This window comes from Rhineura floridana, chromosome 5 (assembly GCF_030035675.1).
Source record: "Rhineura floridana isolate rRhiFlo1 chromosome 5, rRhiFlo1.hap2, whole genome shotgun sequence".
Classification (NCBI taxonomy): domain Eukaryota; kingdom Metazoa; phylum Chordata; class Lepidosauria; order Squamata; family Rhineuridae; genus Rhineura; species Rhineura floridana.
Window position 1 is genome coordinate 96,419,009 of NC_084484.1, and position 13,711 is coordinate 96,432,719.

Here is a 13,711-nt window from a genome sequence, read left to right on the forward strand (position 1 = left end):
GGCCCTATCTCAGAAATTGAGATTGTCCCATCTCAGAAATGCGGCCCAGAAGGATACCATGATTGATGGTATCGAAAGCCGCTGAGAGGTTCAGTAGAACCAACAGGGACACACTCCCCCTGTCCAGTTCTCTGCATAGGTCATCCACCAAGGCAACCAAAACCGTCTCCGTCCCATAGCCAGGCCTGAAACCAGATTGAAATGGATCCAGATAATCCATATCATCCAAGAATCTCTGGAGTTGGGTGACCACCACACGCTCTATTATCTTGCCTAGAAATGGAGTATTGGAGACTGGCCGGTAGTTACCCAGTACAGAGGGATCCAGGGAGGGCTTTTTCAGCAGTGGTCTTATAACTGCCTCCTTTAAGCATGATGGAATTCTGCCTTGTTGTAGAGAGGCATTAACCACTCCCCTGACCCAAACGACTAGTCCCCCTCTGGTACTTTTAATGAGCCAGGAAGGGCAAGGGTCCAGTGAACAAGTGGTGGCACGTGCCGCTCCAAGGATCTTGTCCACATCCTCGGGCAAAACAAGTTGAAAAGAATCCATTTTAATTGGACAAACAGGCGCCAAAGTTACATCCTCAGAGACTGTATCAATATTAGCATCCAAGTCGGAGCGAATCTGAGTGACTTTGTCTGCAAAGTGCTGTGCATATTCTTGACAGCGGTCTGAGTATTATTGACAGCAGAATGAGTATTATTTACTTCCATCCAAAGCCTAGAGGCAAGCAGACTGAAGAAAAAGAAGTAGTAGGGCCAGAAAAAAATATTTCAGTTTATACCCTGCTTCCCGATCTGGCATGTATAACCGAGACCTGGGTGGGTGAGCTCGAGGGAGTCAGTCTCTCCCAGCTATGTCCACCAGGGTAGACCTGAGGGTCAGGGAGGGGGGGTTGCTGTGGTCTATAGGAGCTCCATCTTCCTCTGCAGGCACCCTGCCCATGTGACTACTGGTCTGGAGTGTTTGCACCTTATGTTGGGTCAGCAGGACAGACTGGGGATTCTGTTGGTGTACCGCCCACCCCGCTGCCCAACAGACTCCCTAGCTGAGCTGACGGAGGTGGTTTCGGGTGTACTGTTGAGATCCCCCAGACTGTTGGTTCTGGGGGATGTCAACATTCATGCCAAGGCCACCTTATCCGGGGCGGCTCAGGATTTCATGGTCTCCATGACAACCATGGGACTGTCACAATATGCCATTGGCCCAACACATGTAGCAGGACATACACTAGATTTGATTTTTGCATCTGGACAGGTGATCTGAATGGACAGATCACTGCATGCTGAAGTTTAGACTTACAGCGGCTTTTCCCCTCTGCAAGGGTGGGGGACCTATTAAGTTGGTCTGCCCCCAGAGACTAATGGATCCGGATAGTTTCCAAAGGGCTCTGGGGAGTTTTCCGGCTGATAGGGCTGGTGCTCCTGTCGAAACCCTGGTTGAACTGTGGAATACAGAAATGACCCGGGTGGTTGACATGATTGCTCCTGAGCACCCTCTCCTGTGTAGAGCTCATATGGCTCCATAGTATACCCCAGAGCTGAGAGCGATGAAACAATATAGGAGACGGCTTGAGTGCAGATAGAGACAAGCTCCTAGTGGATGCAATTATACACTGGTAAGCTCTTCAGAATTGTCCGGGGGCTATTACACTCTGGCCCCAGGGACATGGTAGAACCATCTGAGGCCCACTGTAATGAATTTGCTAGGCATTTCCAGGATAAAAACTTTAGCATCCGCCAGGACTTAGACTCCAGTGTTTTAGCAGGTGAATCAAGCGAGGTATCCAGAGCACAGCCTTGTCCCGATTTCTTGGATGAGTTTCAGTTGGTGCAGCTTGAGGACGTTGACAAGGTGCTTGGACAGGTTCGTGCAACCACTTCTGTGCTGGATCCTTGCCCTTCTTGGCTAATAAAAGCTAGCAGTGATGGAAGAGCCGGCTGGGCCAGGGAAGTGATTAATGCCTCTCTGCGAGAGGGGGTGGTCCCTGGCTGCCTGAAGAGGCCCTCCCTGGACCCAGAAAATCTTAATAACTATAGGCTGGTAGCAAATGTTCCATTCCTGGGCAAGGTCCTGGAACAAGTGGTTGCAGGCCAGCTCCAGACACTTGGATGAGACCGATTATCTGGATCTATTTCAGTCAGGTTTCAGGCCTGGTTTTGGCAGGGAAACAGCCTTGATCGCCCTGTATGATGACCTTTGTCGGGAGAGAGACAGGGGGAGTGTGACACTGTTGATTCTCCTTGATCTCTCAGTGGCTTTCGATACCATCGACCATGGTATCCTTCTGGGGAGACTGGCTGAGTTGGGAGTGGGAGGTACTGCATTGCGGTGGTTCCACTCCTACTTGGCAGGTAGCCTCCAGAAAGTGGTGCTTGGGGAACATTACTCGGCATCCTGGACTCTCCAGTATGGGGTTCCACAGGGGTCAGTTCTGTCCCCCATGCTGTTCAACATCTACATGAAACCGTTGGGTGCGGTCATCCGGAGCTTTGGAGTGCATTGCCATCAGTATGCTGATGACACACAGCTCTATTTCTCCTTTTCATCTTCTTCAGGTGAGGCTGTCAATGTGCTGAACCAGTGCCTGGCTGTGACAATGGATTGGATGAGGGCTAATAAACTGAGGCTCAATCCAGACAAGACTGAGATGCTGTTAGTGGGTGGTTCTCTGACCAGATGGTGGATGTCCAACCTGTTCTGGATGGGGTTGCACTCCCCCTGAAGGAGCAGGTTTGTAGCTTGGGGGTTCTCCTAGAACCATCTCTGTCACTTGAGGCTCAGGTAGCCTCGGTGGCACAGAGTGCTTCTATCAACTTTGGTTGGTGGCCCAGCTACGTCCCTATCTGGACAGGGATAACCTGGCTTCAATTGTCCATGCTCTGGTAACCTCCAAATTAGATTACTGCAACCCACTCTACGTGGGGCTCTCTTTGAAGACGGTTCGGAAACTGCAGCTTGTGCAAAATGCAGTGGCCAGATTGGTAACAGGGACCAGACAGTCCGAACATATAAAACCGATTCTGGCCCGCTTGTATTGGCTGCCTGTATGTTTCCGAGCTCGATTCAAGGTGCTGGTTTTGACCTATAAAGTCTTACACGGCTTGGGACCACAATACCTGATGGAACGCCTCTCCCGATACAAACCCACCCGTACACTACGGTCAAGATCAAAGGCCCTCCTCCGGGTGCCTACTCCAAGGGGAGCTCGGAGGGTGGCAACAAGGGAGAGGGCCTTCTCAGTGGTGGCCCCCAAATTATGGAATGATTTCTGTGACGAGGTGCGCCTGGCGCCAACACTGTTATCTTTTCGGCGCCAGGTCAAGACTTTCCTCTTCTCCCAGGCATTTTAGCATGTGTTTTTAAATTGTTTTTATATTGTTTTGAATTTTTAAAATTGTGTTTTAAATTGTTTTTAAAATATGTGTTTTAAATTGTATATTTGTTTTGATGTTTCTGATTGCTGTAAACAGCCCAGAGAGCTTCAGCTATGGGGCAGTATACAAATACAATAAATAAATAAATAAATAAATGCCCTTGAAGCAGTCTGATTTGCATTTCATGGTAAACCATGACAAGGCACAGGAGTTAAGAACCTCCAGATGTTGCTGAACTGCAACTTCCATCAGCCCCAGCATGCATGGCCAGGGATGACAGGAGTTGTAGTTCCGGGTTCAGAAAACACACTAACCCAAACTATGGCTTAGTTTAGTGCAATACAGCAGCAGGAGGAGCAAAGTGGTTACAAACTCCTCTCTGGGAGCTCATGGGTTCATGGCACACTACACCATGGTTTGGCGATGTGCCAGCCAGGTCTGTATTGAAACAGGCTGCAAGGTGAGAATAACGATATGAAACCCTAGCACCTTTTTGTGGAGGCAGTCAGTTGTAAATCCAGAAAGTTGAAACATTGCACAGGCTGCCAATGGTCACTGCACTGGAATTTCCAAAATTCCAAACCAAGGAAGACAAAATATCAAACTGTGTGGAGCTAAGTTGGGGGAGGGGAGAGGAGCCGACAATTTCTCTAATAAATGACAGTGCATCCATAGGACTTTAGTGACGGACAGGTTGTGTGGAAAATAATAATAAAAGTGCTTTAGTAAAGAAAGTTATCTTTTCTCCCATGTACATAAATGTTCCGTCTCTAATATGGACTGCTAGGAATGGATAGGGCAGAAAGGAGAGGCTCCATACATGGTTCTTGTGTTACCTGCTGCTTCTTAAAAGTTGGTGGGCCAAATGGTTCTGCGGGCTAAACCACTCCCCCATTCAGCACTAGCAATCAACTAATGGAGGAGGGATAATGGTGCCTTATTTATTTCACAAACTGGACTAGTTCCCTTGTTTTTGGACCTAGGCAACAGGCCAAAGAATTTCATTGTTTCCCATGCTTCCTTTTTTCCCCCATCACAATTCTAAGGAGAAACAACCAGGTAGAAGGTGTGTGTGTACTTCTACACTTTGGGAAGTGTACATCTTTTGAACTATAGATGGCTATCAGTGCTATTATGTGACATTTCTTTTAAGAGCAATCTACTCCAAAGCAGTAACTTAAAAACCAGACATTCAAAGGAATGGATAAGGGTGTATCAATCCAGGTAAAAAGACTATTCAGATCAAAGTTTTGGGTATTCTACTTTTTTAAAAAAACCTATATTTTATTACTAGGGTTGTTCCACATTGTAATGGGAGACCGATGTAAAACAAACAAGAAAAACAGTTTAAACTCACTTTGAAGTAGGCATTCAAATGGTAAGTCATTTCCTCCAAGGAGCATTGCTTTGCAGGAACACACATTGCACAAGGAACAATGTGATGTCTCTGTGGTCCAACACTTATTGCACTTCCAGTTTCATTAGCTTTTGCTCTAATACCACTTAAATCTGCACTATAAATATCATCCTGGGAGTACACAATATTTTCCAGTTTAAACTGAGCACCGATCATAGATTCTGCTTTCTCTTCTTGCTCCAGTTTGATATCTTCAATATTGTTCTACATAAGGAAATAAATGGTGTGGGTTTTTTTGTTTCTTTTGCTCCACAGGAATTAATTCTGAGAACCCCTTGCACACAGTGCCCAATACTTGGACTGAGAGCAGTTTCCCAATGTCTCAGGCACAGGAATTCCCAGAGATCTTTTTCACTGGAGATTCCAAGGACTGAGCTATAGCCCTTTTTTGAGCATTGGTATCATGCATGAAGATAAATCAGGTGTGTTACGAAGTGCTGTCATACACTGGAATGAACAGGAGCTGGGCAAGACCATGGCTCCTGTGCAAAGATCTACAATGCATCAACACTGCTATTGGTTAAAAACAACAACAACAATTAACAACAGTTACATTTTGAGAGAAACCACAGAAGACCATGTTAAAACCTTGCACAGACGTATTGGTAGATAATACTTCCCACACACTTTTTAAAAAGAAAGCTGCCATTCTCTGATCCCCAGTAACTATACTACCTATTTCCTAGTAGTTAAAATAAATCCTCAAACTCTTTTTATTTTGTTAAAAAATAATTAAATCTGGTACCCAGGCAGGTCCTGCATGTATGTACCTGACAGCAGGGCACACAGAAAATATTCTGTTCATTTGAAGCCCACGTCTATAGCATGTGTTGACAAGTCCTCTGCCAGCAAGTCATACAATACACACCTATTACAGATTGTATTACAGATCACAACCCATCCTACAACTATGCCACAGTCCGAAAGCAGGAAATACCCTAAGGAAGAGCAGATAACTCAAGAAAGCGAATCAAATCACAGACTATGGGTCAAGTCACATGTGTGTATTATATGGCCAAGGAATTTTAGCATGCAAGAATCATAGAATAGTAGAGTTGGAAGGGGCCTATAAGGCCATCAAGTCCAACCCCCCACGCACAATTAGAACAATTAGTCATTCAGGCACGCACACACACAGCGCAAGACTGCATGGACAAGACATGCATCATCATCAATATTTATTAGTCACTTTCCTTACAAATGTGGCCCAAAGCGACATACAACAATAATAAAACACTAAAACCTATTGTAAGAAACCAATTAAGCACACACACATACGTACACACAAGTGATTCTGGCCCTTTCCTGGAAAGATCTGCTGCTTACTGCTCCAGCACTCCATGTGACCTGTTCTCTTTCTTGGGTGGTAGACGGGCGGTAGTGGCCACGGTTACTGTAAAAGAGTTAGTCTGGCCAGAACTGAGGGGGACAGGGAGAAACTGGCAAAGTCAGCTTATTCTGGGCATGATCATGGGTAACTGGGGATGCTGGAGGAACTCTGTTTCTGTGAATTTCAGAGGAAACTAACTTGATCTGCACCTCTGAGATAATTTGTGGATTGAATTTTCTGGTAAGAATTCTGGGCTCAAAAACCTATTAAGAGAAGCTGCTGCCTGCTGCTGCTGTCCTGAGTGAGGATGTCCCTTCCCCAAGGGAATATGTCAGCTGTTCAGCACACATTTCTGATGAATTATTTTAGAATCATGCATTTGTATTGAACTGAATTAATTGTTCATTGGATTGGTTTGGTTTTGCTCTATTGATATGTTTTGGTTGTGTTTAAAACAACTTTTTAAATTATTGTTTCTTAATTCCTCCATCCAGCATAAACAGAAACTAAAAATAGATAAACCATAACAAGAAAAAACAAATCAATATCTTAGGCATGTGCCTCCTACCAAGTAATCAGTTATACAAAATGTAAATTTAAGCCATCCAGAATCAATGAGAGAAGTACACGTAATATTAAATTACTCAGACACAGAGCAATAATCAGGAGTATTGCCGAATATGCCATGCCTAAATTGCCGGTTGTGTGGTAAATATACATTTGCTGGCCCATTTTTGATATGATTATATTGAAAGAAATGTTATTTTTTAAATGTTTTGTTATTGTTGTGGGCTACCTTGAGCTCAGCTTGGTTGTTTGAAAAGTGGCATGCAAATATTAAATGAATTCAAATTGTAAAAACATATCAAAATATGTGGACTTAATTTTTTTTTGCCGATTAATAAAAAAATGGAATGGAACAGACTTATGAATGACCACATGAGAAATTGACACAGACCAGAAACAGACTGATTCATCTTTCCATCCCTACGTGCCACTGCTGTGTTCTCTTGTTCATGGGTAGTTGCTACCCACTCCCTGTTTCTCAAGGGTGGGGCATCTCAGGCCTGTGGGGTGCATGCAGCTCTTCAGACCTCTCTATCTGACCCTTGGAACTCTCCCCAGGCCAACCCCTCCCTGGCCTGCTTCATACCTGAGTGTTTTTGCCTGGTTGGAATGCATTCTTCAACTCTTAGAGTGTCTTTTGTTTGTCTGGATGGAGGATCCACAGGGGTGTGTGGGTATCTGTAGAAACTAGCCTCCCTTACAGAGATAAGCTTAACTTTCATCACTCAATTTACTTTTGCTTCTTCCCCATCCACAACTTGTGTTTTGCCTGGTCAGGCTGGAAAAGGTTAGCCACCCCTCTTATATCTCCATGATCCTTTTTCCTGGTTCTTATCTACCATAGCACCAATTTCAGTGAAAGGTGGTGGCATTTATGATTTTGCAAAGAGGCAGCCCACTTGCACACAAACCATCATTTTCCTGTGCCCAGTTTTCCCATAGCAGGCACCCACAACAGATTTAAAAGAAAGTAAAACACAGTAGTTGGAGAGGGAAAAGCTAGTTATCCCTCTTTCTTTCCTGGCAACAAAATCCTGAAAAAATTCTCGCCGCTCTGTTTTCCCCATCCCTAAGCTGGTTGGCAACCCTAGACCAGTACTGCTAACACCAGATAATGGCAAGCACAATCATAGGACCTCCCGAATCTTATGGATTTATTACAGGTTCCTTTATTGTCTGGAAAAGTTCTTACTCATGGTTATGATGTCCAATCACATCTCCTCTTACCTGTGCAACTCTGAGAAGATGGTAGAAACTACCGAAGTGTTGGCAGGCGGTTAGAACAAACATTTCCCGCACAAGTTCTAGAAAATAGAGGGAATCAATTAATGGCAGAAATCTAAGAGAAGAATAGTGATATAATTCCTAAGCAACGGACCAAAGTAAATAATAAACTGTCCATCAGCTGGAGGGTTCAGCATTAGGGAAACAGGGCCCCTGCGCTAGGATCTTTATATCCCCTCCCCTCCATTCCTCCCCAAAACTATTCAAAACAGTTATATTGCACAACATGGGGAAGGAGTGACCTGGACACCCCTAACACCACCTTCTTCTACTAAGGCAAATTAGAGGGCATGTAGATTAGCATGTCTCTATGTTGAGAGAGACAGAAAAACCGGGAAAATCAAATGTACAAAATCAATGGGACCTAGGAAGCACTGTGTTAGGATTATGACCAGAATCTGACTTTCACAAAGCCAACAAAACATTTAGGCTGCAATCCTATATCTACTTACCTGGGGATATGCCCCACTAAGCTCAATGGAACTTATGGCTGAGTAGACATGTATAGGATTGCACTATGAAAGTTGGAACTTTTAATAGTAAACAAACTAACAATTTGTTTATCCACAAGCAGCAGCAGCAGTAGTAGTTATTATTATTATTTATATCCTGCCCTTTCTCCCAAAAGGGAGCCCAAGGCAGCAAACAACAGGTGATAAAATATTAAAATAAAAATAATAAAAAAACAACCTTTAAAAACAATTCCAAAATAGATGCAGACTGGGATAAAGGTCTCTACTTAAAAGGCTTGTTGAAAGAGGAAGATCTTTAGTAGGCGCTGATAAGATAACAGAGATGGTGCCTGTCTAATATTTAAGGGGAGAGAATTCCAAAGGGTAGGTGCCACAACACTGCTTCCTACGTTGTGTGTAATGGACCTCCTGATAAGATGGTATCTGCAGAACGTCTTCACCTGCAGAGCGCAGTGATCAATTGGGTATATACAAACTGAGATGATCTTTCAGGTATCCTGGTCTCAAGCTATATATGACTTTATATACCAAAACCAGCATCCTGAACTTAGACCGGTAGCTAATTGGCAGTCAGTGCAATTCTTTCAGCAGTGGTATAACATGTTGGTGATATCCTGCCCCAGTGAACAGTCACGCTGTCACATTTTGCACCAGCTGCAGCTTCCAGACCAATCTCAAGGGCAGCCCCACATACAGCAAATTACAATAATGCAGCCTGAAGGTTACCAGCACACAGATGGCAATGATTAGCTAAAGCTGGTAAAAGGCAGTCCTAGCCATTGAGGTTACTTGGACCTCTAGCAACAAAGATGGATCAAAGAGCAGATTATGAACTTGTTCTTTCAGAGGAAATATGACCCCATCAAAAGCTGACAATTGACCAGTTATCTGAATTAGGGAACTGTCATGAACCTGCATATGTTCATGAGTTATTAAAAATATTATATGTAATATCTTGGCTCAAGCAAAGGACTCTGGGAGTTTCAACGGTTAAAAAAGACAGGCCTCTGAAAGAGTAAAATGTTACATTTCGGTTTCCAGCTGAAGACGGTTAAGGGAAGCCTAAACAAGAAGCACCTGGCTATCTGTGCTGATTAGCAAGTGCCTGGCACTCAAGGCCATTTTGGCCTGTGAAGTTTGAAACACCGTTTGGGAGGGGGGCCTGGAAGGCGCGCAAAGTGGAGAAACATCTAGAAAGGGATTACATCAGAAAACTCCTGATTGGTTAATTAATCTTGGACCGTTGGGATTCTTTTCCTTAAGTATAGGGCTTGAGACCCATAGCCTTTGTTCCCTCAGGAAGGTTCTGAAAGGTTCCTTCTGAGTGTTGCCTATGGGAGGTAACCTATGCAGGGTTCCATTGCTTTGTGAATGATGCCAATCTCTCTTAGGAGAGACGCCACTTCAACCATCTACCTCATGTGTAAGTATTAGGTTAGCAAGGTTGTTATTTTCTAGTTGTGTGTATGAACTCTCTTGTGTGTACCTAAACCTCTGTTTGGGGTGTATGGTCTTAAAGGATTATTTGCTGCTATATTTTATGTGCACTTATATATTTTTGAATAAAGCTACTTCTATTTAACCTGGTGTGTTCATTGAGAGAAAGGGTGGTTCTGAATTCAGCACCTTGACCAACTCTGCTACGCAACTACCCAAGAGGGAAAAGGAGTAAAAGCTTAATCTAATCTGTGGGGTTTAACCAGAGGTTTCCTGACAAGGAGTGTAACTTGGCTCTTGTCTTATAGGACCTTGGTTTACCTATTGTCTGGGCTCAGAGTTCCCCTAGCTCTGAGTGGAACCAGTAACAGGGGTGGTGGCAGCCTACTTTCTACCTTGCAGGGTTGGTGTTGGTTTACACAGCCTTGGCAAGGGTGAAAGTTGACAGCTGGTTTCCAGATCAATTGCCCTAAGGGTGGGAATTGGGTCTGAAGCATGACTTCTGGTGCCTTGAGGGGCTCAGGGGCATGACAGGAACCACCTATTCACAGCACCTTGGTTCTGCTAGGATTCAGGCTTGGTTTGTTGGTCCTCACCAGCCCACCACTGAGTCCAGGCACCAGTCCAGGGCTTGCATGACCTCTCCGATTCAGATGTTTCTGAGAAATAGAGTTGGGTATCACCAGCATACTGCTGACACCTTGCCCCAAATCTCCTGATGACAGCTCCCAAGGGCTTCATATAGACGTTAAACAGCATTGGGGACAAGATGGTACCCTGCAGCACCACACTACTGCCAGGGGGCTGAAAGACAATAACCCAATACTTTATCTCAAACCAACCCTGGAGAAAGCAATCAGAACCACTGTAAAACAGTGCCTCCAATACTTGTTTCACCAAGTTGATTCAGAAGGATACCATGGTCAATGGTATCAAAAGCTGCTAAGAATTCAAATATGAATAACAGGGTTGCACTCCTCCTGTCCCTTCTCCTGATAAAGGACATCCATCAGGGCAACCAAGGCCAATTCCTTGGCCTGAACCTTAGCCATAACCTGGCCTGAACTCAGATTGGAATGGGTCAAGATAATCTGTTTCATCCAGGAGAACTTGCAATTCCTGCGCCACAACCCTCTTGATCACCTTCCCTAAAAAGGCTGTATTTGCAGAAGTTGTCACAAACCAATGGGCTTATTTAGGAGCGGTTGGATCACTGCCTCTTTCAGGGTGGCTAGGTCCTCTCCCTTCCATAGAGGCACTGACCATGCCTTGGATCCACTTGGTCATAGTTCTTCAGCAAGCTTTAAGCTATGAAGGGCAAGGGTCAAGAAGACATGTTGTTGGCTGTATCACTGCAAGAACCTTGTCCAAGTCATCAGGCCACATCAACTGAAACTGATCCCAAGAAGTTGCAGCAGTCATTGCACTGGATACCTCACTGGGGACAACAGTGAATGTGTATGCAGCAACACGATTGCTACAGAAGCAAGCAACTTTACCTTCAAAGTGCCTTGTAAACAATTCACAGTGGGTTTCTTAAGGGTCTAAAACTCCATTTCTTGGAGTAGATATCAACAGATCCCGGACAATACAACAAACCTCCACTGGATGGCTACTTGAGGATGCAACAGAGGCAGAGAAGAGGGCCTTCTTTGCCACACTCACCACCACACAGTAGGCATGGTTATGTTGTGTTACTTATGAATGGTCAGTCTCACAGCACATCTTTTGCCACTTGACTCTAGCTGTCATCCGGCCTGTTTCATTGTCCTTAGTTCACTGTTGAACCAAGGTGAAAACCAGGCTCCATAATGCCAGAGAGAGTGCTCATGGGCAACCGTGTCTAGAGTCTGACATGTCTCATTGTTCCACAGTGTGATAAGAGCTTCAAAGGGTCACCTGTTCTATCCAGAGGAAACTCCCCCAGAGCATTCAGGAATCCAATGGATTCCATTAGTCTCCAGGGGTGGACCATGTGAAGCTGTCAATCACCACTGCAGAAGGGAGGATTGGAGCCATAAGTCCAAACTTCACCAGGAAATGGTCTGACCATGACAATGGGGTGGCATCCAACCCCCCAATCTCCAGGACAGCCCTTCCTGCATCTGGAGCAAAAAACAAATCAAGGGTGTGCCCTGCCCTATACATCAGGCCAGAGATAACTTGAGACAGCCTCATGGTTGTCATGTGATGAGTTTACAAAGCACTTTACGGAGAAAATAGATCGTATTAAGAGTGCTATTCTGTGCGCTGTGTACACAGTGAGCGAGCCAGAGGCGGCCCGTGGTGCTCCGGTGGTGTGGGATCGGTTCCACCTTCTTCCTTCTGATGAAGTGGACAGGTGCTTTCAACCTTAAAGCCAACCACTTGCTTACTCGACCCTTGCCCGTCGTGGCTCATTATGAGCTGCAAGGACAGACTGGGCGAGGGGATCAAGATGGTGGTAAATACATCCCTGGAAGAGGGAGTAATGCCATCAGCTCTCAAGGAGGCAGTAATAAAACCAATTCTAAAGAAGCCCTCCTTGGATCCCCAAGATCCGAACAACTTTCGTCCATTCTCATATCTGCCATTCCTGGGCAAGGCGGTTGAGTGGGTGGCAGCAAAGTAGTTGCAAGTGCATTTGGAGGAAGCGGATTATCTGGATCCATTTCAATCAGGCTTCAGGCCTGGACATGGGACTGAAGCGGCCTTGGTCGCCTTGGTGGATGATATGAGGAGGGCATTGGATAGAGGTGGGTGCACCATCCTTGTCCTCCTGGATCTCTCAGCGGCTTTTGATACCGTTGACCATGGTATCCTTCTGGACCGTCTGAAGAGGTTAGGCATAAGGGGCACTGTATTGCAGTGGTTCCGTTCCTTCCTCTCTGGTAAGTACCAGAGAGTGGCATTGGGGGATGAGGTTTTGGATCCTTCGCCTCTCACCTGTGGGGTGCCACAGGGCTCCATCCTCGCCCCAATGCTGTTCAACATCTATATAAAGCCGCTGGGGGCTATCATCAGAAGAATTGGGCTGCAGTGTCACCAGTATGCTGATGACATGCAGTTCTATCTCTCATTCAAATCTTCACCGAGTTTAGCTGTAGAAACCCTATCCAAATGCCTGGAGTTGGTGAGTGGCTGGATGGGAAGGAATAAGCTGAAGCTGAACCCTGACAAAACCAAGGTACTGTTTGTGGGAGACAACGGAAGGTTGGGGGATGTTGACCTGGTGCTCAATGGGGTACAATTGCCCCTGAAAGACCAGGTCTGCAGCCTGGGGGTCATTCTTCTCATCCATGGAGGTTCAGGTCTCGGCTGTGAGCCGGGCAGCGCTGTATCGACTCCATCTGATACGGAGGCTGCGCCCCTACCTTCCCAACCATCTGCTCCCATCTGTGGTACATGCCCTGGTCTCCTCTCGCCTGGACTACTGTAATGTGCTCTACGTGGGGTTACCCTTGAAAACGGTCTGGAAGCTGCAACTGGTACAGAATGTGGCGGCTCGTCTGATTAAAGGCAGCCACCGGCAAGATCACATCACTCCAGTGCTGAAGGAGTTGCACTGGTTACTGGTTGTTTTCCAGGCCCAATTCATGGTGTTGGTTCTGACCTTTAAAACCCTATACGGTTTCGGCCCAGTCTATCTGAAGGAGAGCCTCCAACATCATCAAAGATGCCGCTCAACAAGATCAGCCTCAAAAGGCCTTCTCTCTATCCCACCAGTTAAAACAGCTAGACTGGTGAGAACTAGGGAGAGGGCTTTTTCAATTGTGGCCCCCACTTTGTGGAATTCCCTCCCAAATGATCTCCGCCATGCCCCCTCTATGATGAGCTTCCGCC

The 13,711-nt window shown here is 45.6% G+C and overlaps 1 protein-coding gene across 3 annotated transcripts in view; it reads right to left on the reverse strand.

Annotated features, from left to right (window-relative positions):
- Positions 1-13,711, reverse strand: part of LOC133385154 (interferon-induced GTP-binding protein Mx1-like) — a 45,069-nt gene that overhangs the window by 1,210 nt on the left and 30,148 nt on the right. For all 3 annotated transcript variants that reach the window (XM_061627607.1, XM_061627608.1, XM_061627610.1), the window contains 2 exons: positions 7,923-7,999; positions 4,739-5,002 (listed from right to left, as the gene is read on the reverse strand). In XM_061627607.1, coding sequence (XP_061483591.1) covers positions 4,739-5,002; positions 7,923-7,999 — 341 coding nt within the window. The remainder of the gene's footprint in view (positions 1-4,738; positions 5,003-7,922; positions 8,000-13,711) is intronic.